We start from the raw sequence: 23227 nt of genomic DNA on the forward strand, positions 1-23227 counted from the left end.
CATCACAGTGAAAGAAACATAATGTGTTGATTCATTATACAAGATGTGACCTGACGTTAGTTTGAGGGAAGATCTGACGCTAATGTCGGTATCGGTTGATATTAGTATCGGTAATGAAGCGCTGCATAATATGAGTATATCGGATGTTGAAGAAAGCCAATATAGAGCATCTGTGCTTACAATGAAATGTACAGGATGGGCATATAAATGACACGTATGGTAATTCAGTTCCACCTGTTCAGTACTAACATTGAACAGTAATGTTAGTGCTGATGCCAAGCATGAGTAGCGTATTTTCCCGATTATAAATCACACTGTTTTTCATAGTTTGCCTGGTCCTGCAACTTGCAGTCTGGTGCGACTGAAATATCAAAATATATACAGTATTTAGTTTAACGACTTGAGTTTGTGACACAGTTAGGCACACAAATTGAACGATACAGAGCGTACCAAATGTGCTTCTGCCTGGGAGACTGCGTCTTTAAGTAATGTGCAACTATGACTACATGATACCTGTGTAGCTTGTGATATTTTGTATTTTAGACAGCAGTTTTGTTTAATTAGGATACTAATTGTGTCTATAGCTTCACAATTGTAGCTGCTGTGTCAATCATTGACTAACCAAACGCACACATGATTTTCAGTGTATTTTCATTTATTTGTGAACACAAAAATGAAGTTTTGGTGTTAAAATACGGATGTTTGGTACGTTTCTACACACCAGGGTGCATCCAGGTGTCATGTCACGTATTAAAAGGGTCTTCTTTGAGAACATTCTGACACTATTAAAAAGGTGCGTTTAAGCCCATTTACATAGAAAATGTGACTTATTTCAGCTTCTGTAGCTTTAGTTTCGTGTGTAGTGTCTCCTCGTTATTGTACACTTTGCCCCTTCCTCTGGTTTGGTCTTCTTCTTTTGTGGATGTTAGTTGTTGCGCGCCATGACACTCCTGAAAAAAGCTAGCTCGATCATAAATACCGAAATGCGACTTACAGCTTGGTGCAACTCATACATACCAACCTATAAAGATTCATTTTTTGACTGATGCAAATTATACTCCGGACCAATTTATAGTCCAGAAAATACGGTAGTATGGGTTAGTCTACCTTTACTATAGAGAATTTAAGAAGGCGGAGCCATGGTTGCCATGGAAATGAAAGAGATACGACTGTCCTTATTATAAGACAGTCCACCATCAACATCATTTTGAAGCAGTTAAAATAAGATACAGTGTAACGATATTCAGACTGACTCACCGGGTCTCCAAGGAGAGCAGAGACGCAGGCTTCTGATGCATCACAGATGGCAGTGAGGTCATGACCCCCCTCCAGCGCCATAACAATACGCCCATCAGCCAGACCCATCAAGAGCTGGGTTAACTGGCCAAAACCTGCCAAAATATAATATAACTTTCATGCATCCAACTGTTTTAATCATGATGAAACATCATAACAAAAAAAAAAAACAACTCCAGACGCTACCATACTTACTAACATTTGAGTTACAAACATGTGGACATACGAACATACTGCCGTGCTAGTTCAAATTTTGTACGCAATACTTCTGCAAGTCAGGATTTTGAATTGCAAGCCTCCAGTGTAGTACGACGTTTTGCAGGAACCGATGCCAAAATTCTGCTGCACTAAATCCAAGTCATATCATTCCCACAGCATCAGTTTGGTTTCACTGCGATGCAGAGAGAGACGTATAGTGATAGAAAAATGATAACAATCAAAAAATTGCAAAATAACGACTTGGAACTTTTAAACTGGAGACCTTTTTGTTGGCTAACATGAAAAATGGCAGTCCAAACACATGCGCATAAAAGTTAGCGGCACCTTTTCCCTCAAACCACATGCATTCATCCACACCACCATGTGATATCATTATTCTTTCTGATCAGACAAATTGCAGAGCAAAGTCATAAGGTGAGGCAGACAGTACTCTGCCACACCTGAAGAGGGCGTACGCGTAAATCTGACTCCAAAGGCATACAGGTTACTTTTTTGTATTGCACAATGGTCACCATGGTAATCAGGTTGGCACTCACATTTGGCAGAGACATTGTAACCTCCTAGAGGAGACTGATGACCTTCCACAGCATCAAAGCCTGCAGACACCATAATCACATCTGGGCTGTACTGCTGGGCAATCGGCATCACCACACTCCTGCACATCCAAACATAAACATACAGATAAGTGAGTTATTTAACTTGATTCATCCGCAGGTAACAACCTTTATGTAGTGATTGTGTGTATGTTGCAAAGAGTCACGTGTATTTACCTGAAGGCTGTGAGGTACTCCACGTCGCCCATGGGGGGCTCTACTCCTCCTGTCCATGCAATGTTCACATTAAAACCCACACCTGCACCTGAGCCCACCTGAGGCAAGAAGAGAATGATGGAGTTGTAAGTTTGAATGTGTATGACATCTCATCTCATATGAATGAACTTTAATCTAATGCAACCACCGCCCCAAGCACAGACAATAATTATAAATGATGATGATGGAAATCTGATTTTGTGTGTGTGTGTGTGTGTGTGTGTGTGTGTGTGTACCTCTTCAGGTGCTCCGCTGCCTGGAAAAAAGTTGCCATCATCGTAGCGATGGAGGGAGATGTAGAGGACATTAGGGTCACCGTAGAAGGCCTGCTGTGTGCCGTTGCCATGGTGAATGTCCTGCAGTGACAGGTTACATTGGCATCCGAGGGACTGCGTGATTGTTATGAAACACGGGACTGGAAATTAACTGCATATTGTGCAATGTGTTGAATTTGAAAAAGCCCAGCTTTTCGTGGGTTATATTCCGGGACCACCAGCAAATGTAAAAAAAATGGCGAGTAACTGATACGCCCATACACATGTCTCGCATGTCCACCTCCAAACCTTCCTGATAGCTTGATGTTGGCGTTCTCCTCCAATTCTGGATCAACATTTGCAGGAAAAGTTAGATTGTAACTGTTCAAAAGACCACCGAACATAGTGCGAAATCACAACACTTGATGAAAAAAAACATCATCAGTGAAGCATAAAGATGTAAAAAAACCAACAGCGGTACATGTATGCTGTACATTTTACTTGTATTATCTCATTTATAAATTATTACTGACTTAAGCTGAATGACATGTGTTTTCTGCTGAAAAAAAGACACCTAATAACTGCTTATCCATGAATTTGTCAAGCTGTGACTGCCAAATTGTGAGTGTAGATGATTTGTTGTGGTACTGTATATACTGTATACTGATCAAAAAAAATTAGAGGAACACTTCGAAAACACATCAGATCTAAACTGGGGGAAAAATGATCTTGAATATCTTTCCTGATAATAAGTGGGTGATGTATTAGTAACAAAATGATGCCACATCATTTGATAGAAATGAAAATGATCACCCTATAGAGATGCAGCAGACTGGTCCATTTGGCTAAAATGTAAAAATTTTAGCAAATTTGTAGCAACTCAAAATGATTCTCAGTTTGTGTGGCCCCCACGTGCTTGTACGCATGCCTGACAACGTCGGGGCATGTTTCCTAATGAGACTACGGATGGTGTCCTGGGGGATCTCCTCCCAGATCTGGACCAGGGCATCCATGAGCTCCTGGACAGTCTGAGGAGCAACCTGGCAGCACCGGATGGACCTAAACATAATGTCCCAGAGGTGTTCTATTGGGTTTAGGTCAGGTGAACGTGGGGGCCAGTCAATGGTATCAATTCCTTCATCCTCCAGGAACTACCTGCATACACTAGCCACATGAGGTCGGGCATTGTCGTGGACCAGGAGGAACCCAGGTCCCACTGCACCAGCGTAGGTTCATCCCAATACCTAATAGCAGTCAGGGTGCTGTTATCTAACCTGTAGAGGTCTGTGCGTCCTTCCCCAGACCACCACTGACCCACCACCAAACCGGTCATGCTGAATGATGTTGCAGGCAGCATAACGTTCTCCACGGCATCTCCAGACCCTTTCACGTCTGTCACATGTGCTCTGGTTGAGCTTGCTCTCATCAGGGAAGAGCACAGGGCACCAGTGGTGTAGTTGCTAATTCTGGTGGTCTATGGCAAATGCCAATCCAGCTCTACGGTACTGGGCAGTGAGCACAGGGCCCACTACAGGACGTCAGGCCTTCAGGCCACCCTCATGGAGCCTGTTTCTGATTGTTTGGTCAGAAACATTCACACCAGTGGCCTGCTGGAGGTCATTTTGTAGGGCTCTGGCAGTGCTCATCCTGTTCCTCCTTGCACAAAGGAGCCAATACCGATCCTGCTGAGGGTTGAAGGGCCTTCTACGGCCCTGTCCAGCTCTCCTTGAGTAACTACCTGTCTCCTGGAATCTCCTCCATGCATCCAGGTACCGCAGTGATGCCCTGGTCCAGATCTGGGAGGAGATCCCCCAGGACACCATCCGTAGTCTCATTAGGAGCATGCCCCGACGTTGTCAGGCATGCGTACAAGCACGTGGGGGCCACACAAACTACTGAGAATCATTTTGAGTTGCTACAATGACATTTTAGCCAAATGGACCAGTGTGCTGCATCATTTTTTCACTTTCATTTTTGGGGTGACTTTGATTTCCCCCCTCTATAGGGTGATCATTTTCATTTCTATCAAATTATGTGGCATCATTTTGTTACAAATACATCACCCACTTATTATCAGGAAAGATATTCAAGATCATTTTTCCCCCAGTTTAGATCTGATGTGTTTTAGAAGTGTTCCTCTAATTTTTTTTGAGCAGTGTATATATACAGTATGTGTGTGCGCTCACTTACCCAGTCCACAATAAGTATCTTGCCCACTCCCAGTTTCTGTTGGAGCAGCTTGGCAGTGATGGCAACTGAATTGAAGAAGCAAAAACCCCTGCTCTCACACACACACAAACACAGAAGCACAGGTAAATAATCTCCTCACAAAAGAGCAAATATTTGCATAGTTTTTTTTTTCAATCTTAGGGCTGTACAGACATGGCATTGGATTCCTCTGCATGATGCCCTGGCGGACGCACGACTGCAAAGCCATTCTAATAAAGAGATAGACAGTGGCAATAAAGGACATTGTCATTTATACAGTAGAAGACTGTGTGGTGTGTATGTGTACATCCATATGGTTTACCTTCAGTTCCCCTGCTGCCACTCTGAAGGCCAGCTCAATAACAGAGCCCACTGCCATGCGGACAGCTGCAGACGAGTGCATCTCATTCCATACAGTGTCACTATCCACCTGCAGGGGACAGCAAAGGATGCCAAACAGTTCTAAACATTGACTGCATAAATACCCAGAGATAAACGGTCTCAGAGACAAACTCACTCCTATTCCTCCACAGGGAAGAACAGCGTACATCTTTTGGCTGATTGGACCTGAAACAACACGTATAAGAGTACACAATGACCAGGATGCAGATGCCATGGATATGTCACTTTAACTCAAATGTTTCCAAATTAAAAATAAAAAAAATGTATCATTTGGTACCCAGTAGCTTCTTGTGGTCCAGTTTGTGTCTATTCAGTGGACTGGTTCCGTAGAGCAGAGTGTGGAACTCTGAATGGACAGTCTGGATCTCGTCCAAGGATGCTTTACGCCCACGAATTCTCTGCTCAGACACAAAAAGTGAGAGATTGAGAAAGATTTTTACAAAATTACACTTGACTTATTTTGGGTGCAAGTGTGTGTGTCTCGCTGCTACCTCACAGCGACCCAGCAAGCCCGTCTCCTGCAGCCTTGACCAGATGCTCTGCACTCTCCCGGCATGCTCTGGGTGGATGTGAGCATTGCCACATACACACTGATGCTTTAACATCAGACTGTCATAAACAAGTCCTGGAGGATGCCAAACAGAACAAGAAGCAACATGAGTGCAGTGGTTACACATCAAATAAAAACAAAGAACAGCGGGTGGGTTCTCCTCCATGATGACATCATGAAGCTGGTGCATGTTAGACACCTTGCTCTGCTATCACTAAAACCACCAGTGGATACCCCGCACATTTGTGAATCAGCATTTACTGCCCCACAAATTTGCAGATTTTTGGTCAAATAAATCATATTATGTGTAATACTGTACTGTATATATTTTTTTATATTATATGGGAACTGGTTTAATCTGTGGCTCCTTTAAATTAAATTGACCAAAAACATTTAGGGGTTTATAAAGTATGTCTCACCAATCAGACTGTAAGCTTTCATCACAATTGTTATCAGTATACAAGCGTGGATGCATTTGATTCATGAATCAGCTCTGTCTCTACTATCATGTGATGTCAATTCCTGGGAATTATTCTTCTTAACTTGGTTCCAGCCAAATGTGTATTACCTTTATCGAAGACATTCGTAAGCTTCAATGGACAGCCAACATGTTTTGATGCCAGTCAATTTAAATGCACATAACAAAACCAGGTGACAAGGCAGTATGTAGCCACACTGTTGACAATAGCAACTTTCAATGAGAATCTTTTCCCTGTTAAGCAACATGTATAATGACCTTTATTTGCTGCACACATAGTACTGACCTGTGGTGAAGAGATGTTTGACAGGATTGACAGTTGCTGCAGGAGAAGACTGTGCTCTTCCCAGAGGTCTGTGGGCTAACGAGGAAGGAAATACGCCCATCTGCTGCAAGGCCTGGTGGGAAGGTGAGAGAAAGTTATAATTCATAACATTTTCAATAATATATCAATCATTTATTCCTGCAATAATTGAGCTGAGAGCATGTTTAATGCATGTGTAAATATAAGGTTGTAGTTTTTTGCTGTTGAAAGTTTTCATAAGATTTTCTATCTGAACCATTCAAAATATATGTGAGTGTCTATATAGGGAATATTGCTGTGCTCCCTGCTGTGAACTGCGTGAGTCATCATGTGTGGGTGGACACAAAAGCACACACTTGAAGATGCTGAGATTCTGGAACACACACGCACATGCACACACACACAGCAATGAGTCCAGTGGTTGAGTCACCAGCTGGTGATGTCAATGCAGCGTCAAATAAAGTGCGTGTGTGCCTCTTTCAAAGTGTCGTTTGACCAGACACCCAGCTGCAAGACTCTTGACATTTTCACCAGCATATGCCAGGATGGAAATACTTTGTCTTGTTTCTCATTATACTGACATAGATTTATGCTATAGAATTGACTGAATGTGTGTGTGTGAGATTGTGTGTCAAGAAGTGACAAAGCATTGCGATGTTGTGCAACTTATAAACAAATTCCAAGTTCTTCCTTTATGCAAAATGTCACACATTCTGCGGTCTGATGAGGCATTCTGTTCTTTTGGGATGTGGCACATCTATTTAGCTCAACGTGATCATATCATTTCGACTGATCAACTATAGTGTGTTGGTTAGCAAGTTGTAATTACTCCCGTGGATGTGAAATACAATCTCAAGGATGACGTTTCCCATTGCATGTTGCAGGCGCGCACGCCTCTAGCTGTCAAACTTTGAACATAACCTACCAATTACATCAGTCAAGACCATGTCATGTTTTTTCAACCAATCTGGCTCAAACTTTTAGAAATGTGCTTATCCCTTAAAGATGCATACCAAATTTCCTGGTGAATATTGAAATTTCAAGTCAAGCCGACTTATGGGTAAAACATTATATATACACCATGTGGTGTATTTAGAAGAAAAAGTACTAGCACAGGCAACACAGTAGGGGAGCATATTTTGAAAAATGTTCAACATTTTGTTATTGTGTGTTCAGGAGTAGAGGAGTAGTGTGTGCAAATGTGTGTATTTTGTGGTTGGGGCATGACTGCATGAGATATGTAGGAAGGGGGTCATCGGGAGCGTTGTTTTTAACTGTAAAGCCGTGGTCCTCAACCCCCGGGCCATGGGTCATTTGGTACCGGGCCGACAGTCTCACTTGACGCATGTCCATTGTGCGTGTGCTAACTTTATCTCATGCTGCACAGATAGACTACTACTGTATTTTTAGCATTTTTCTTTCACCTCATATTTGGTGTAAAATGCTGATACTATGTGGGAATGCATAAAGGTAAGTTTTGATGACTTTTTGAGTGCTCATGTGCACATTTGTATCAAGTTAATTCATGCTAGCGCACTGCCTTTTACCACACGTCAAACAGCGATGTAATCATCTCTCTGGAAAAACTTGGCTGGAACTTGAACTGGTGGATGGTGGGTCGGCATTCATTTTGTGCTTTTAATTTGATGTTATTCATGTCTTAGTTTTACACAATACATAATAAATAAAAAATTAGATCGCTATAATGTACGAACCCCGGGAGATTTGTGGGAACACAAGCTGGTCCGTGGGTCAAAAAAGGTTGGGGACCACTTCTGTAAAGCACTTTTGGTTGCATTTTATATGTATGAAAAGCGCTTTATAAATAAAGTTTGACTTGATTTGAGTTACACCATGGAACCCCCACCCACAGAAGAAACCATTTATGTTGAAGGCCTTCTGACTGGCTGACTGCCATCGACAAAAGAGATCGGGGACATAACGAATGGAAACCAAAATAGCCATTTTTTTTGCACATTTACTCGTGACTTTTCCCAGAGACATAAGCAGAATGGGTGATAAGAAAGGATTTTTTAACCAAAAAAAAAAAAAAAATGAATTGGGTGCATTTTGTTAGTTGCTGTGGTAGAATCCAAGTTCATACTGCCATGCTTTTATTTAGACACTTAATTTGCACTGGGGAAGTGTTGCTATTGTCGTTTCATGCTGCCTGGTGATAAAGATGAAGTTAACAATAATATAAAACGTCCCCATAAAAAAAAAAAAGTAAAAATTCATAGAAATGACCTATTTGGATCACAGATTTTATGTACATGAAAGCGGGCGACCATGCACAGCAGTGGTCACCAACCTTTTTGAGCCCAAGATCCCTGGTCTCGGCCGTGAACCTGCGCAAGATTTACCCCCCCAACCAGAATATGTAGAAAGGTTTACTTTTATTTTGTAGAAAGTAAAGTAAAAAGTGATACATATTTCCGCTTGTCGCTGAACGCTTGCGGGGTGAGGCGAGCCGGTGTGCGTGCTCTGGTACCTTTGGCTTTGGGGACTGGGCTCCTGGCTGGAGCTTTGCGGGTTGCGTGCCTATAGGGTGGCGAGGCGTACGGGCGTGTTCAGTGGTCAAAATGAAGCCTGATGGTCACTCTCCAGAAGGGGAGGCCACTGATGTAATAATATATATTTTTTCTAATATTCTCGCGATTGACCGGCAAAGTCCCAGAGATCAACTAGTGGCTCACAATCGACGGGTTGGTGACCCCTGATGTACAGTATGTCGATGTCAACTTAAGCAGGAACTTTTTTTGCAATAAGAAGAACTTGGTGGACCAGGACTTGATCAGCTGGTCAACATAGACGTGTTGTCTGACTTAACCCTTTAAGCGCCAAAGTCGCAAAATTGGCAAAATTGCGACAAGCAACATTGCTGAACTGAACAAGCCACAGCTACAAATATGGTGCCTCATGTAGTTACTACTTTACTCCAGGGGATGGCGGACATCTGTGACGTCAATCTGAGCAACATTTGTAGGCGTGTTTCTATGCAAAGTTTTAGTGTGCGTGGCGGCAGCGAGTCCGCTCGCCATGAAAATAAAGCAGCACATGGAGCCCATGCTTTGCTACACCGTGTTCGGGGTGGCAAGGTGGATGTAGCAGGGGTGGTCAAAACACCGCTAATGGTGAGGGGGGTAGCGGGAATGTAAAAAAAAAAAAACGTGGAAATAGTAGCAGACGTGGCAGAATCCGCGGCAGATTGCTAATAGTGGTGGAGGCAGCAGTGGTGTTCAAGATCCTGCTGTAAATAATGATGATGATGGCTGGCTGAGAGATGAGGAAGAGTATCACAAGTGGATCAGACATTTTAACGAGCCTGTTGGGTATCGTGCAGACAGGGATCTGACAAATTCTGAGCCTGATGTCATAACATGCAGAACAGATGAGTGAATTTACTCCCATCACAAACGTTGGGTGATACTAATGATTTTTCTCATTTACAGTATACTACAGTATGCCTTCATCTCTAACCATATTCAAGCAAGCTTTTGAAATAGTAATATCAACATGTAATATTTTCATTAAAAAGGCTTAAGTGGAATTAACTGTCTGTAACTGTAACTTAGAACTGTTCAAATTACAGTTAGGATCAGATATTCTTTTGTTTCTTTCTTTTTTTTCTTTTAAACGGGATCAAACCTGAGAATAGCTCCCCTTGCTGTCTTCATCACCTTCCCCCAGCTGGATGACGTCGTCTTCCTCATCCTCTTCATCCAGTTCACTCTCTGTACTCTCTCCCTTCACGTGCACAACTCCTCGCTCCTCCTCGCCCTTTGAATGCACACTCTGTCGCTCCGAGGGAGTTGTGCTGTCGTCAGAACTCTCCTTCTGAAGTCTGATTGGTCAGAACACTTTCAAATTGAGTATAGTGTACATACAAACGAATTTGACATTAAGTGACTTGAGTGGTGACCACCTGTGAATGCTTGTCCCTACATCGTCCTCCTGCATGTCATTGGTCTCTGTTAGCTCTTCCTCTGTCTCCTCTGGATGCGTGGGAGGAGGCCTGGGAAGATCTGACCCCTTTGAAAGCATCTACAGTATACATGTAAAGCGATGTGAGAGCATGAACAGGTGCACTTGTAGATGTGTGGCTGTGTATGTGTATACCTTGTAATGTTTCTCCAGAAAATGCTGATGTTGCTGCTGAACCACCAGTTGCTGGAGAGCCTGGGGGGACTGGGGCAAAGGTGCACTCTGCGTACGAGCCAGTGGCCGATGACGAGGCAGCTTGTTGACTGATCGCATGCCGCTAGACACGCCCCTCTCTGCTGTAACCAGGGGCGACTGGCTGTACATGGGGCCTGATTGGGTGTAAAGACAAAGAAGGAAACAGTAAGTTGGACACCATTTTTTTTTACCTGTAAAAGCATTAGGGTCGCTGTTATTGTGTGTGTCCATGTGTGTTACATGTGTACCAGATAGCATAGCGGTCTGTTGTCTGGCCTGCTCCAGTAGTAGCACATGTTGCAATAACGAGGAATGAGCAGAATGAGAGCTTGATGTCTCTACATCATGTCCGACCCCTGAAAAAAAATCCAACAAAAATACTCAATAACAAATCTTTATTATACTTATTTATTTATTCATGAACTATATACCCCGTTAACACTGCCTATTATTTAATGATGAAGGCATCCTCTCCTTTTGGCCTATAGTTCTTAAAACATTGGTGTCAGGTTTGATAATACAATAAAAAGGACAAAAATAGCAGCACCAGCCATTGAGTCTGTTTCAGCTCTTATTTTCACCTCTCCTCTGCGCTTCCCTCCCATGGTAGCTCACAGAAGCCTATTCATCTGCTGGTAACAAAGTGGCTCGAGAGGTCAGCGGGACGTAGCACTTCACTTTCCAGCTAACCCACTGACAGCACCAGCAGAGCGTCAACACACTGCCTTGCTAGAAACCAATTATTGCTAAGTCAAGGGTTCTCAACTTGTCTCACCCCGGAACTCACATTTCCCCATGGTCATTAAGTCATAGATTAGTTTATATCTAACATATATCTGAACAAAGTGACAATAAGGAACATAATATGATTGCATTTGCACAATTCAACATGGCCGAAAGACCCACTTTTGTTGAAATAAAACCAAACATTTTTTTTCCCAATCGTCACTGTAAACACACTACAGTGGAACTTGTTCAAGTTGGCGGCCGTCGGACTGGCTGACTCACATCGACATAAGCGCTTGTCAACATAACCAACTGGAACTAGCCATTGCCTGCACATTTACTTGTGATTTTTTCCAGAGACGTAAGGAGAATGGGCAATCGTGGCACTGTTGTCTCGTATACTGCATACAGTGTTGCTGCTACTGGAACCTTTATTTCCCTGAGTGCACACGGGATCAATAAAATTCTATCTAACCTAATATGATTTTATACTCTTACCTAACAGAGCTGCTGCGGTGATTTCGTTGTATGTCTTGACTATGATGACAATAAAGCTTTGAAATATTTTGCAAATCTTTCTTCTACGAATCTAAACAAAACTTAAATGGGTGCATTTTATTAGTTGTTGCCATAGAATCCAGGTTAATATTGCCCATCTTTTATGTTTAAGATTACTTTGCACTGAACAGGAAGTTCCTCTAATGCTGTGTAGCTAGACAGAAGTTATGTTGCTTTCAAGCTGCTTAGCGATAATGATGAAGTTAACAATACGACAACACAAATGGACCCATTTTTCATAGAAATGACCCCCAAGAAATGTGGGGTATTTAGGCTCGGATGCAGCCACGCCTCTCTCTCTCTCTCCTGCCCACTGTGACTTCTGTCTCAAGCATTGCTGCACCCACGGCGCCATCTGATTGGTTAAGCAAGCCACAGCCCGCGAGAGCAAACACACATGTCAAGGTAAAGGCAGAAAACTCTCTCGAAATTGTCATAAACATCACAGTGCTCTACATCTCACAATTACTACTAACGTTACAGTGAGCAGCAGAATACGAATAATAGAAGGAGAATAGAATAGAATAGAATAAGAGCGGGATAAACATTAATGCTCGTAGTACCTCCCGACATGTCTGTGAATTACTTGAAAGGAGGCTACTGATAATGTCGACAGTGAAACAGGCCGTGATAGTAAAAGCAAGTGTGTGATTGAGAGAGAGTGTGTAAAAAAACTCAATCACTTGTTTTATTGGAGGGAATCACGCCAAGGTGGAGGCTGGTTGGCGTACCATAACATTAGTTCGCCGGTCTGGCTCTAAAGGCTCAGTAGACTATGTATTAGCACTGGGGAGAATGTATGTAATGTGGACAATAGTGTGTGTTTGTGTGAAAGTCACATGAAAAACTATATAGCTCACAACTACTATAATAACGTAGCGTTAAGAGCGGAGTAAACATAAGCGGCAGCTTTGTTAGCTCCCGATATGCTGTGAATCACTTGGGAATATCACTGTGGAAACAGTCTGTGATTGTAGAAGCTTGTGTTTGTGACTGTGAGAGAGAGTAGGAAATTCAATTCAGTCTTGTTTTGTTGCAGGAAAGTACGCTAAGATGAAGGCTGAGAAAATCCAGGGAGCTATTATATGTTACGTTTGTATTTAACTTTAGAGTTGCTGCTGAGATTGTTAACTCCCTGTACTTAGTGTTGTATTTGAACTGAAAACAAAGAAAAGTTATATATCAATGTTACTTTATTTACTGTGGAAACATTTCAGAGAGCTATTTATTTAAGTTTTTATTCAACTTCTAAGAGATGCTTAGGAGTCTAGGAACTCCATGCTCTTCTGGAGCTATTTTTTGGTTTGTTTGGTTAACAAATTTTTACAATTTTACTGCCAATGAATATCGGCTCCATATATGGTTATCAGCCTCCTTAACTACTAATAATCGGTATCGGTCCTGAAAAACCCATATCGGTGTATCTCTAATTTTTACTAATGGGAAGAGAACACAGTGGATCGGGACTTGATTAGTTCATCGATATATATGGGACCAACATAAACGAGTGCCACATTTTCCTATTTTTATACATCATTTATATTATGTACATTATGATGTATATTGTACACATAGAATTTAAATTATATGCTCTTGATATATTATTCAATTATATACAGATAATTTAAATTCCCCAGGTCATAGTTACACTTCCTCTTCTATTAATGTCAATCAAATGTTCAAAACTAAGCTCAAATAGATGTTTTGGGTTGCGACCCCAACAGAGGTTGACAATTACAGTGCTAAAAACTACTACGTTTGCTATTAAAGCCTAAATAACTATTGTTCATTTACCAGGTATGTTGAACTTTTAAATAATTTTTAAATTTCTAATTTCTCTTGGCGATCAATAAAGGATCTATCTTGCAGTGTCAATCAAATGAACCAAAATGCTGTGGAGACTTAAGAAAATGCATTTAGTTGTGAGCAATGCATAGCTGCAAGTGGCGATGGCCACCATCAGGCCATTGCTAATAATAGCACAAATGTTTAAACTTCAAGTACTAATGACAATAGAAGCCAAGTATCCCAGTTAATGCATACCGGCAGGTAAAGAGGATGTAGAGAGAAACTTCCCAGTCAGAGCTCCGCCTGCTCGTAGCGATTGGATGGCTTGACGCTCTGCCTCTTGTTGGCTTGACAACTTCTGGGAGGCCTGTAGGGCGTGACCATTGCATACAACAGGAAAATCCAATATGAGCAGACTCATATTAGAAGTAAAGCTTGTCAATGTCTTAATCTGGAGTTAACCACTATCAATTACAACAACCAGTACTGCATGTGATTGATAAGGGCCTTCACAATAAAAATACATTTGAAGTTATTTTCCAACTAAATGCTAGGAACCTTGTTGATTATTGAACAAAGCATCAACACTAACCACTACTACTATACACAGGTTTGTCCAAAAAGGGTCCCGGGTCGCACTTTGACACCACTGTTATAAGCAAATAAAGCCTGCAAAAGGCAGGTGTCGTTTTAGTGTCATAACCTCTATTAGATTGTACGAGGGGTGTATGAAACGTTTTAAGCATCGTGTATAAGAAGCATGGTCAAACCTATGATTTTTTGTAAGTTCAACCTTTTGCGATTCTAACATGCTAAATTTTAAGATTCTAACATGCTTCTTATATTTCTTGCAGATGTTTGCAAGCAAGTGTCAAGGATTCAGTGAAAAATGGAGAAAACAGAAATTTGTGCAGTGGCTAAGTGTACTTACGATTGTGGATTTGAACTTGTTCCCATCCACCTTATTCGCCAGACCTGGCCCCCTCCGACTTCCATCTTTTCCCCCAAATGAAAAAAGCCTTGGCTGGTCGCCATTTTGCCAGTGATGATGATGTCATGTAGCTGCAGTTGAGGGGTTTCTTGAGTCCCAAACAAAAGAGTTCTTCTTCACCGGGATAAAAGCGCTTCAGCGCCGTTGGAGCAAGTGTGCAGCCCTTGAGGGGGACTATGTTGAAAAATAAATTATCAAAAATCCCTTACCCCTTTTAGTTTTTCTGATGCTTAAAACTTTTCATACACCCTTCGTATAATCCACATTCTATGCCGCATGTTCTTATTAGGTTCACGGGTGGAGCCTATCCCAGCCGACTTCGGGTGACAGGCAGGGTACACCCTGACCTGGTCACCTGGTTCACACCCATGCGCAATTCAGAGTCTGTAATTAACCTAACATGCAAGCTAGGACTCCATATGCACTACTTTTTTATTTAATGTGCTGTGTACTGTGAACGTTTGTGTTTGTGTGTGCCACTTACTGTGATGTGTGTGCTTGCAGGGAGGCCCAACGAGATATTGGGCAGAGATGGCGAGGTGTAGAGACTTAGCGGACTCAACGTCCCGTCAGCCCCCAGTGTCTGATGAAGAGATCGAAGCTGCAGACACACAAAATGGTTACTTGGGGTTTATACAGTAGTTGTAGAATATGAGTAGATTCATTTAATCTTCCTATGCTTAGGATTAAGTCAACTTGCTATCACAACCGTGCACAAGCAATGGCTTTGTAGTACAGTGGAACCTGTTTAAGTCGACATCCCTCGGATTGGCTGACCCACGTCAACACAACGTGGGGTGTTGACATAACCGAAAGTAGCCATTGCTTGCGCATTTACTTGTGACTTTCACCAAAGACATAAGGAGAATGGGAGATAATACAGGTGGTTTTTGGTTTACGACATTCCGTGTTACGTTTCATAGTTACAAACGCATCACCCATAAATTGATTAGGAACTTAATTTTGGTCCGTAAACACGAGACTCGCGAGAGTCTAGTTACAGTAGCAGCACTGCAGTATAAAAATACTGAATGTGCCACTACAGTATTATGTCTCCAAGTAGCAGTGTGCCAAAGAAAAGGAAAGCCATCACCAAGGAAGTGATCATTCAGGATAAAGATTATTGAATGCTAATTAATGCCAGATGGATCATGGAATGTGTGCGCAGTTACAAGGACATCTGGGAGAAAAAGAGGTTATTCTTCCAGATTAGCCCGGCACAATATTGTAAGAAGGTTGAAAGGCCTGCAAGACAACCACAGGGAGAAAGGTAAGGAATTGATCATGGAAGACGGAAGCGCGGAGACCGAAAGAAGCATATATATGTAAATAATTATGCATAATTATTGAGTTTCACAGTAACGTCACTCATGTTTTGTTATATGTTCAACCATTTGCTACGCCATGTAAATATTTGCCATGTTTTGAATTGTTGGTTGTCACTAGTTATAACTAACCGGCTAACACCGATATCTAACTTCACTGCAATCCACTGCATTTCATAAATGAACAGACAATGATTAGATAGCGGCCACACTAGCCTGTTCATTGTAAGTTGTACTTTAAATAGAACATGGCCATATGTGGACAGCACGCCATCAATGTTTATTCAATCTAACATTGTCCCATTTATTTATTTATTTATTTTAACCATTACTCTATATATGTTTTCAGCACACTATTACCATACTGCTGTTACTATTCTTCTATAATCGTAGCCCATCAATCATGCTCCATTCTCTACTCCAGGACCATTCAAACCTGCAATCCCAGTATGGAAAAGTCAAATGCAACATAATTCCAGTCTGAACTTTGTTATTAAAGAATCTGAGTGAGAACATCAATGACAAGAGGAGAGCGAGGCCAAATCAGGGAGGTTTTTAAACCTTGAAATAATGCTTGATAAGGTTTATACATTTGTTGGTGAAGTTTGTTATTTTGTTATATTTCTATTTCGTATGTATATTTGATACATTCTCTATTTTTATAAAAGCTGTTATTTATTAGAGTTGTTTTGCAATAAATGTCACAGTTTGTAAATATGTGTGCCTTTTATTAAACAAAGGTGTTCTGAGGTAGGCTGTATAAAATTTAAAGTAATGTAGATACAGTATGTATGCACCTTACTTTATGGAAGGAAACATGTACAGTTTAATTATCTCATCTGCCTATGTCACTTCCAGCAAGTGGTGAAGGGTGATGATGTAATGACAATCAAGTGGTGTCCCATTTCTTAGTGGCTTCTTCCCCTTGGCCCTCGGTTTTAAGGGGTAGAGGTAGGGGTAAGACAAGGGATAAGACAAAGGGGAAGGGCTAAGGGGTAGAATTGGGATTCAGCCTATAACTCAACTTACAGTCTAGGCACAGAAGTCGTTTGCAACCTAGGGACCACCTGTAAAGGATTTTTTTTGACATTGTTGTCCTCTGTGCAAAAATGAAATGGGTGCATTTTGTTAATTGCAGAAAGAGGCAAGTGGCAGTGCCGTTACTGTTGCCCGTCCCATCCTTCTTTCTTTGTTTTTGTTGATTGACATAACCACAAACAAATCTGCTGTGGCAAACACACGCGACCAACACTGATGAAGTTAACAATACTACAATACATTTAAACATAAACGGACCCATTGTTTATAGAAATGACCCAAAGGGTCTCAAATTTTATGTGGACAAAAGCGGTCAATCATGTATGCCGACGTCTGCTTAAGCAGGTAGATTTTAGACCATATTTATAAGATACATATTTATAAGATACATATTTATAAGATACGGTGGACCAGGACTTGATGAGTTGGTTGACATAGACGGGTTGTCTACATAAACTGGTTCCACTTTATATTTATCTGTGAATGTGCTAAAAATGCAACAAAGATTAATAGACCCTTTTTTTTCTTACTTACAGTACAATTATTTATACATGCTCAAAAAGACAACATGTTTTTTTTTTAAGCGTCCATCGAGCCCCCCCACATGAACCTGATTCCTCCATAATGTAGTAATGGAGTATTTTAGAATCTGGCATACAGTGGAAACCCATACATTCAGTATTCATGGCCCTGCAAACTCACGCTCTTAATAGTCCAAAAATATTTTTTTCATCTCATTCACCATGAGTCGGTAAAAATTCATATTAATACAGTTAAAATGTACAGCAGAAAACCCACACTTTTTACATGTTCATGTCTTTATGCTTCATTGACAATGTTTTTTATCAAGGGTTGAGATTTCGCACTATGTTCAGTGGTCCGTAGTTTTTTGAGACGCAAGTTTGTTTGGCTACAGAAGCACTAGACTGTGGACCAGGTTGACTCCCATTCATCTGTTCATCGATCATCTTACATAATCATTCATTAGTGGTGAGTACCTATACATTTTCTTCTTTAAATGCATTTAATAAGTGTGTGAGGCATATTTAAGGCTTTAACTTTGATTGATTGTGTCACGAGTGAACAATGGCAATTGAAGAGAGAAGGGGAGAGTTTTGGAGCTGAATCTAATCTGATAATTACACTTATTGCAAATGTGATCCAAAGTTGGAAGCTAGCTGGGGAGTGAGAAGTGTGTCAAAAATAGACATTTCTACAGGCGTATCAATTATTCACGTTTTTTCGCCATTTGCTGGAAGTCCTGGACACAACTCCTATGAAAAGCGGGGATCTACAATACTGTATGTGCTTGCTGTATGTGTGGGTACCTCAGTTTGTATGTTGGGAACAGATCCAGTGTTTCCATTAGCAATAGCCGTATTAGAGCTGTTAGGACTGCTGGGACCTGAGCCTGGTGCACTATTACAGAGAGGGGAGACTGGAAAAGAAACAAACAAAAAATGAATTAATATCATGGTTAAAAAGCCAGGTAAAATGTTACTGCACTTTGAATTGCCAATAGCTTATTTTACAGAGTTGTGTATGCTTTGTGTTTACCTGAAATCTCTATGGCCCTTTTCTTGAAAGTGCTAATGACAGTGCCATCTTTCCTTCGGAGGAGCGGAGAGCTCCGCCTCTCCGCTACTTTCTGCTTCAACCGTGAACGCACCTTCAGGTTAGGTTCTGACACTGGATGACAGAAAAAAAAATATCTCATCTCGGAGCTAAAAATCAGTTTCATATGACTGATTACATGGACTTGAGAGAGCAAGGAGAAAATCTATTTCAGGACATTTGTGTGCTTTGGGCAAACGGCTTTCATTTGTATTTTTGGTCAAAAATGTTCATATCTCTATTGTCTGTTTCGTTACATTTATTTTGTTTGGATTTTGTTTGAGAATTGCACTAGGGTCTTTAAACTGCATGAAATGTGCCCACAGGAGCCCACTTTAGGATACTAAGATTAAGTAGATAAAAGATTTAAGGATATTAGATAATCCTGCATTACGTTTGTCAGGTTTTCTAAATGGATGAGAAGCTAAACTATTTTTCATTCTTATTTCAAACAAGACCAATTTGTGCCAAATGAACAGCTTTCCAGGAATTACTTTTTAATGTTTTAAAGTACAATGTGGTTTTCAAAACTGCAGTTAGTTTAGACCTTAACCTTTAGTTTTAATGTTCTCCAGGAAGTTAAGACACAGGAAAAATCCCAAAGTTTTATGGTATGGTTGGCTTAATCACACAATCTGCGATTGACTGGCGACCAGTCCAGGGTGTACCCCACCTTTCGCCCAAAGTGAGCTGGGATAGACTCCAGCATACCCCCGCGACCCTAGTGAGGATAAGCGGCATAGAAGAGGGATGGATGGTATCACATAATGACCATGTTCCGCTTTTCAGACAGGTCAAGCTGAGGTTATTGTTGCAGAGCAATTGAGATAAATAACTGTATAAGTCACAAAGCTATGGTATTGTTTACCTGAAATAAGTGCTATTGCACTATTGTGTTTTATGTGGTGTGTATGTATGCAACATTTAAAAAGAAAGCGAGACAGCGACAGACACCTTAACGCCTCACAGGACATGGAGGAACGAGCCAGAAGATGTCAACTGCCCTCTTACTGGACTAATGCGAAACAAAGCACATGTACTGTATAAGCTATGTCCACACAAATATGCATTTTCAAAATGCAGATTTTTTGATGCGTTTTTGCCTTCCGTCCACAGACAAATGTAGGTTTTGGTCCCTAAAAACTGAGCTTTTGGAAATCTCCGGCCAGGGTGAAGATTTTGGGAAAAACTCGTATGCGTGTCAACGGTGAAGACGGAGCTTTTACACTAGTAAGCATAATTTAATGTGTGCAATGGCAAACATTACAATGCTGGTTTTAAGCGTACTGAAATGACTTTTTGTGTGTTTAAGAGTGAAAGTTTTGTGTTTTTTTCATTTTCGCTTTACACTGACCAACAATGGCGCGCCATTATGGGCTTCAGAGGACCTTTGGACAACCTCTAGCTGGTGGGACAATTTGACACGCATAACTACTGTTGTGGAAGCAATTAAACAAGGACACGCACACAATTATTTCAGCAATGATATCATCACAGCCGATGGGGTTCTGTCTTGTCCCGATAAAATGAACTACCCACTACATGGTAGTGATAATCAACATCTGTTATATTTCAGTAAAGAACATGTTTCATACATCCATCCATCTTTTACCGCTTATCCGAGATCGGTTCGCAGGGGCAGCAGCCTAAGCAGGGAGGCCCAGATTTTCCTCTCCCCGGCTCCTTCGTCCAGCTCCTCCCAGCGGATCCCGAGGCGTTCCCAGGCCAGTTGGGAGACATAGTCTCTCCAACATGTCCTGGGTCTTCCCCGAGGCCTTCTACTGGTCGGACTTGCCCTGAACACCTCCCCAGGGAGGCGTCCGTGAGGCATCCTGACCAGATGCCCAAGCCACCTCATCTGGCTCCTCTCAATGCGGAGGAGTAGCGGTTCTACTCGGAGTCTCTCCCGGATGACAGTGCTGGGATTACCGCCACGACAGGCACCGACTACCTTATGGCCACAGCTCCGATTACCTGCCTCGACAATAGAGGCACGGAACATGGCCCATTCAGACTCAATGTCCGCCACCTCTCTCGGAACACGGTCGAAGCTCTCCCGGAGGTGGGAGTTGAAACTCCTTCTGACAGGCAACTCTGCCAGTCGTTCCCAGCAGACGCTCACAATACTTTTGGGCCTGCCATGTCTGACCGGCATCCTCCCCCACCATTGGAACTAACTGACCACCAGGTGGTGATCGGTTGACAGCTCCGCCCCTCTCTTCACCCGAGTGTCCAAAACATATGGCCACAAGTCCGATGATACAACCACAAAGTCAATCATGGAAGTGCGGCCTAGGATGTCTTGGTGCCAAGTGCACATGTGGATACCCTTATGCTTGAACATAGTGTTTGTTATCGACAATCCGTGACGAGCACAGAAGTCCAATAACAAAGCACTACTCAGGTTCAGATCGGGGGCTGTTCCTCACAATCACTCCTCTCCAGGTCTCACTGTCGCTGCCAACGTGAGCGTTGAAGTCCCTCAGCAGAATAAGGGACTCCCCTGAGAGAGCACTCTCCAGTACTTCCTCTAGAGACTCCAAAAAGGGTGGGTATTTTCAACTGCTGTTTGGCGCATTAGCACAAACAACAGTCAGAACCCGTCCCCCCACTCGAATGCGGAGGGAAACTAATTTCTCATTCACCAGGTTAAACTCCAACATACAGGCCACAAGCCAGGGTGCAACAAGAATTGCCACCCCTACCCGTCGCCTCTCACTGCTGGCAAGGCTAGAGTGGAACAAAGTCCATCCCCTCTCGAGAGGACTGGCTCCAGAGCCCTTGCTGTGTGTTAAGGTGAGTCCGACTACATCAACCTTGTGCACCAGCTCAGGCTCTTTCCCTACCAGAGAGGTGACATTCCATGTCCCAAGAGCACTAGCTCTTCTGTAGCCGAGGATCGGACCGCCAAGGTTCCCGCCTTCGGCTGCCACCCAGCTCACACTGCACCCGACCCCTTTGGCCCCTCCCATGAGTGGTGAGCTCATTGGAGGGGGGACCCGTGTCGTCTCTTCGGGCTGTGCCCGGCCGGGACCCATGGGCGTAGTCCCGGCCACCAGACGCTCGCCATCGGGCCCCTCCTCCAGGCCTGGCAAGGGAAAACGTGGTCCAATGTTTTCTTTCATCATAGAGGTCTATTGAGCCACTCTTTGTCTGGTCCCTCACCTAGGACCTGTTTGTCATGGGTGACCTTATCAGGGGCATAAAACCCCCCGACAACTTAGCTCCTCGGATCATCGGGACACGCAAACTCCTTCACCGCGATAAGGTGGTAGCTCAGGGAGGAGCTTTTCGTACATTTTCAGTTTTATATTCAATAAATGTTGCTGACAAATGTGAAATAAACTACCGAAAAGTAACGCCATTTCGCGAGCTGTCCACATGTATCTTCTCCTGTGCTTCCCGCTGCAGCGCCAGCATTACTTTGGCATGCGCATGACAGCCTGTGAATGCGTACTTGTGTGGACAGACATAGCTTTAAAACACCACAGTGTGGATGGAGATTTTTTTGACACCAGAGAGGGTCAAATGTGCTCATGCGGACAGGCCTTATTCTTAATTTAGGAATGGCCATTAATTGTAACTGCTGCACCATGTTTTCTCCATTTGTGAAGTCAAGAGTTTACTACAACCAGTGTACATCTCTTTTTAAAGAAAGGAATAAATCAGTATATTGTATTTTATCTATTTTCTATAGCGCCTATCCTGTTCAGGATCACGGCAGGGGCTTCAGCCTATCCCAGCTGACTTTGGGCAAAAGGCAGATGACACCCTGGACTGGTCGCCAATGATCACAGAGCAAAATGTGGCATAGAGTGGGAATCACACCTACGCCAGTTGCACAAAAGTAATCCCAATAGCCTCAAGGAAGGAATTTACTTTTTTTATCAAGTGAGTTGACACATCACTCTCAACAAACAACAAGTTTGGAAAACTGTGGAGTTTTCCAATCTCATTTCAATTTTACCTTTAAACATTTTAAATTAATTTTAATTTTAATTTTCACCTTTAAACATACACGCCTACCTGTCTTGCGGAGCGGAAAGTCATCTTTGCCTTCGTAGTTTCCCAGTAAAGTGGGAAGTCTATAAGAGGGAGGAGTTCCTGGAGTATTACTCTGGGGTGGGGAATTTTGCTCCAGGGAAGCGTTCTGGCCTCCCCTGTAGCCAGCAAAATGAAAAAAGTTTGGTTAGGAAAAAAAAATAATAATAAAAAGAGTCACAGCGTACAATTTACTGTCTCAGAAAGCACAACATTAATCTACTAGATTAGAGTTATATTGCGGATTAAAACATGTGAAAGTTGATTTAAGTAAGTGACCCTGAGTACAACTATAATGGATCCCCACACATTCGAAATTCTGCATTTACGGCCTCTCAAATTAGCAGATTGTTTTTTTTTGTCCGTTTGTTCCTCATTAATCTCATTCACCCTAAATCAGTAATTTATTATGTTATTTATACATGTGATAATAATAAGGTAAAATGT

General features: G+C 42.2%; 2 protein-coding genes across 16 annotated transcripts in view; one reads left to right on the plus strand and one right to left on the minus strand.

Annotated features, from left to right (window-relative positions):
- The window catches only part of pex12 (peroxisomal biogenesis factor 12), a 30049-nt gene extending 26774 nt beyond the window's left edge, over positions 1–3275 (plus strand). For all 10 annotated transcript variants that reach the window (XR_008566710.1, XR_008566708.1, XR_008566716.1 and 7 more), the window contains one exon: positions 2569–3275. The gene's annotated coding sequence lies outside the window, so the exon portion shown is untranslated. The remainder of the gene's footprint in view (positions 1–2568) is intronic.
- Positions 1–23227, minus strand: part of hdac5 (histone deacetylase 5) — a 68023-nt gene that overhangs the window by 10718 nt on the left and 34078 nt on the right. For all 6 annotated transcript variants that reach the window (XM_054759160.1, XM_054759157.1, XM_054759159.1 and 3 more), the window contains 20 exons: positions 22766–22899; positions 18683–18814; positions 18454–18563; positions 15247–15363; positions 14027–14138; positions 10948–11055; positions 10640–10833; positions 10446–10564; positions 10169–10364; positions 6503–6614; positions 5680–5813; positions 5466–5586; positions 5304–5353; positions 5109–5216; positions 4961–5016; positions 4769–4856; positions 2561–2680; positions 2286–2383; positions 2052–2170; positions 1258–1391 (listed from right to left, as the gene is read on the minus strand). In XM_054759160.1, coding sequence (XP_054615135.1) covers positions 1258–1391; positions 2052–2170; positions 2286–2383; positions 2561–2680; positions 4769–4856; positions 4961–5016; positions 5109–5216; positions 5304–5353; positions 5466–5586; positions 5680–5813; positions 6503–6614; positions 10169–10364; positions 10446–10564; positions 10640–10833; positions 10948–11055; positions 14027–14138; positions 15247–15363; positions 18454–18563; positions 18683–18814; positions 22766–22899 — 2362 coding nt within the window. The remainder of the gene's footprint in view (positions 1–1257; positions 1392–2051; positions 2171–2285; positions 2384–2560; positions 2681–4768; positions 4857–4960; positions 5017–5108; positions 5217–5303; positions 5354–5465; positions 5587–5679; positions 5814–6502; positions 6615–10168; positions 10365–10445; positions 10565–10639; positions 10834–10947; positions 11056–14026; positions 14139–15246; positions 15364–18453; positions 18564–18682; positions 18815–22765; positions 22900–23227) is intronic.

This window comes from Dunckerocampus dactyliophorus, chromosome 18, assembly GCF_027744805.1.
Source record: "Dunckerocampus dactyliophorus isolate RoL2022-P2 chromosome 18, RoL_Ddac_1.1, whole genome shotgun sequence".
NCBI lineage: Eukaryota > Metazoa > Chordata > Actinopteri > Syngnathiformes > Syngnathidae > Dunckerocampus > Dunckerocampus dactyliophorus.